This window comes from Papilio polytes, unplaced genomic scaffold, assembly GCF_000836215.1.
Source record: "Papilio polytes unplaced genomic scaffold, Ppol_1.0 DF821400.1, whole genome shotgun sequence".
NCBI classification, from domain to species: Eukaryota; Metazoa; Arthropoda; class Insecta; order Lepidoptera; family Papilionidae; genus Papilio; species Papilio polytes.
The window spans coordinates 892,832-896,005 of NW_013527804.1; the positions used below are offsets into that span (position 1 = coordinate 892,832).

Sequence of the window (3,174 nt, forward strand, 5' to 3'; positions counted from 1 at the left end):
GTGGGACATGCCATAAATGTCAAATCGTTTAGTAAATTTTCATACACAATTTAGGTTATAAAACAAATATTTTTAGTACGATTAAATTGAAAAATGGAAATATGTTTTAGGGTTTTGTGGAATTTTACAAAGACGTGTAACATTAAATTTCTTGATTGTTTTTAGTTTAAACAATATGTGACTTAATTCTATTTTATATTTAGCCATGTTTCTATTTCCTTGTTCTATTTTCTAGCTGAGAATGCATTTTATATGTTGCCGTTAAATTAGAACACAATATGACAATTGAGAAATTGCCCAATTATGAATATGAAACTATAGTTATATCAATAAAAAGCAAGAAAATACACAATGACAAGTTATTTTTATTGTAACTTCAGATGTAAGTTAAATTAAATATGGCCCACTTAGTTAAGTTGCTTCACTCATAATCAGCCTACTCTTTTCATTAAGTATAGTCAAGCTAAAAAACGCTATATTAGAAAAAATCTAAATTCATATTTACTACAACATAGAGCAGTTGCTGAAAACTGCAAACACGGCATATTTTTTTTATATTTAAACACACGTATTTCTTAGAAAAGTACATTCTTTTCTTTTCGCGGCGGCTGCACGTAAGTATTTATTTATTATTTATTTTCTAATTGTATTTTTTTTTTACAAATTAAATTATTATTTTTTTCTTAAATTGTATTTATAACTCAAGCAAGTGCAAGCTTTTAATGAAATTGTTATTACGCAATTACTACAACGAGACAAAATTAAATTAAATCTTGTATTTTTTTTCTATTTAACTGATGTTTTTTTAAAAAAGTTTTAGCTTTTCTGATATAAATTACTTCTAAATAAGTCTTGTTGAATAACGGCCGAAATCAATGTTCGATAGACTTGAGATCGACGTAAAAAAATATTAAAAAAAAAATATTATATAAATTATTTCACTTTTTTAATCTGTTTTAAAAATAATGATTTATTTTTTTCTCAGATTCAAGATGGCGTCGTACCTATACTTTCTGTTGCTGTTTCCCGCGCTGTCACTCGCAAGAATAGATGTCAAAATATTCGGTTTATATGACGGAATCGAGAAAACTGTTGTTATCGATTTCAATGGATCAGATACTGAAGTTATATCGGAAACAGAAGAGAAAACATTCCATTTAAATGAGGACAGATTAAAAATGAGTGCAGAAAATTTCTTCGGGAACAAACCAAGCGATGTTTTCTTACACAGTCCAACGCCATTCGGAGATTTATACCAAACATACAACTGGGACGAAGTGAAACGAACAATGAAACCTAAAAACGGTAGAATTTTGAATATAACGAACGAAATGAGAACAATAATGAGTAAAAACTTCGTGAATACCGAAACGAAACCGATTACTTTCAATATCGGATTGAAAAAGCATCTAGAAAATACCGTGTCATCGTTTTGGACTAAAAATGGCGACCTCACTATGAACAAAGGGATAAATTACGCGATTTATTTAGGTAATGAAACTGTTACTTATACGTCATTATGGGGTTTAAATACAGAGAAATCTGTTACGACTGTTATTGGTTCTGATGATATGCAGATTTCATTATTACCCGGACAATCAGTGACAACAGAATTGCGAGCTATGCAGTTAAATTTGGCCATAGAAATGGAGTACATGACCAGTTTATCAGGATCCGTGGCTACTAACTATATGGAAGGTTACAAAGGTCATCATTACTGGGCGTTGGATGTTGATGAGTTAATGGCGGCTAACGGAATAAAAAATGAGGTTATGTCGACAGAAACTATAGAAATGATTTTCTATACAAACCCTCAAATGGTAGTTTTTGATACGAAAACGGGTGAAAAAATGACTGATTTAATTCTATAAATTTGAACTTTGTGATATTTTTATCGAAATTATTTAAAAAAAATATAATTTATAAATAAAACAACATTGGATATAACACGCATTTCTTATTTAAAAAGCCTTATAACAGAGTTTCTTAATATTTTTACATAGACATTAACTACACTTATATACTATGTAATACACATAAATAAATAAAAAAACATTGTTTTGGTTACATCTATTATTAAGCTTAAAAAAACACTGACGTACAAAAGTTTATTAAATTATATTTTAACATAATTACCACTAATAAATAAATAAAAATTGAAGTTAATGTTTAGTAAAATAAAACTGCTTTATGTACTAGAATTATATATAAAATGTATCAAATACTCAAAAGTTTTGCAAAGCAAAAATAATTATGTCCTATAAAAGTGCGTAGACACAAAAAAAAAATATGAAATCGGTCACTATTAACTTGTAAAAGAATTTCACAAATTAAAATAAAAAATATCAAAACGACTCTAAAAAAAACTGAATTCTTAAACCACTGGATTTTGATATGTATTTGAAATGTGCGCTTCGAAAAGTCTTTGTTAAAATAATCGCTGAATTTAAAAATAAGCACGTCAGTGTATTTAACAAATAAACATAACAAATACAAGAAATATAAATACTTGGTACACGTAAATTGTAAGGGTTGACTCACATATTTGGCTAAACTATCGCACGACTGTTTTGTTTACGAAATGAGTATATTAGGGGAAGTTTGAGAGTAGCCCCAGTAGTAGAAGGTAAGGAGTAAAAGGTTAGCATGGGCATGTTATGAGGAGGGATGAATCGCATAACAAGGAGAACGTTAGTTATGAGTGTAGTACATCGGTAGAGGTAGACCTAGAAAGAGATGGATTGTGTAAAAGGTGACATGATCAAAAAGGGAGTGATGACTGAGATGACGTATGATAGAGTTATGTGGAGGACAAAAACCTGTTGCGCCGCTACGGGAGTAGGATAAGGAGATGATGATGACGACTGTTGTGCGATTGTCGATTGTTACGTAGTCAACTGTTTAGTTGCACTTAAAATCGAGTAACGCACCTCCATATAAGGTCATAGGAATCAAAGCGGGAAACAGTATGCGATAGTTTAGTTAAACGCGCTAAAATAGTTTAAAAAAGCATAGATTAAAAAATATGTAAAAACATCATTAATTTTACAATTTTTATGCATTCGTCCAATTCAATGGAAATAAGAATTTTTAACAGGTATAAGTAAATATTCTTCAGTCCTATTATTTTTAACCCTTAGGCAAATATTTGACATTACCGTAAATTTACTTTTT

At 29.4% G+C, this 3,174-nt stretch overlaps 1 protein-coding gene across 1 annotated transcript; it reads left to right on the forward strand.

Moving 5' to 3' along the window:
• The first annotated feature begins 527 nt into the window (after positions 1–527).
• LOC106108689 (spherulin-2A-like) lies at positions 528–1,871 on the forward strand. The gene is made up of 2 exons (XM_013289948.1): positions 528–614; positions 986–1,871. Exon 2 carries the CDS (start codon positions 993–995, stop codon positions 1,869–1,871), a length of 879 nt encoding a protein of 292 aa, XP_013145402.1. The 5' UTR covers positions 528–614; positions 986–992.
• Positions 1,872–3,174: the final 1,303 nt, after the last annotated feature.

Excerpts from the sequence above, each read along its gene's own strand:
- LOC106108689 (XM_013289948.1), top strand. The coding sequence starts at position 993 with ATGGCGTCGTACCTATACTTTCTGTTGCTGTTTCCCGCGCTGTCACTC.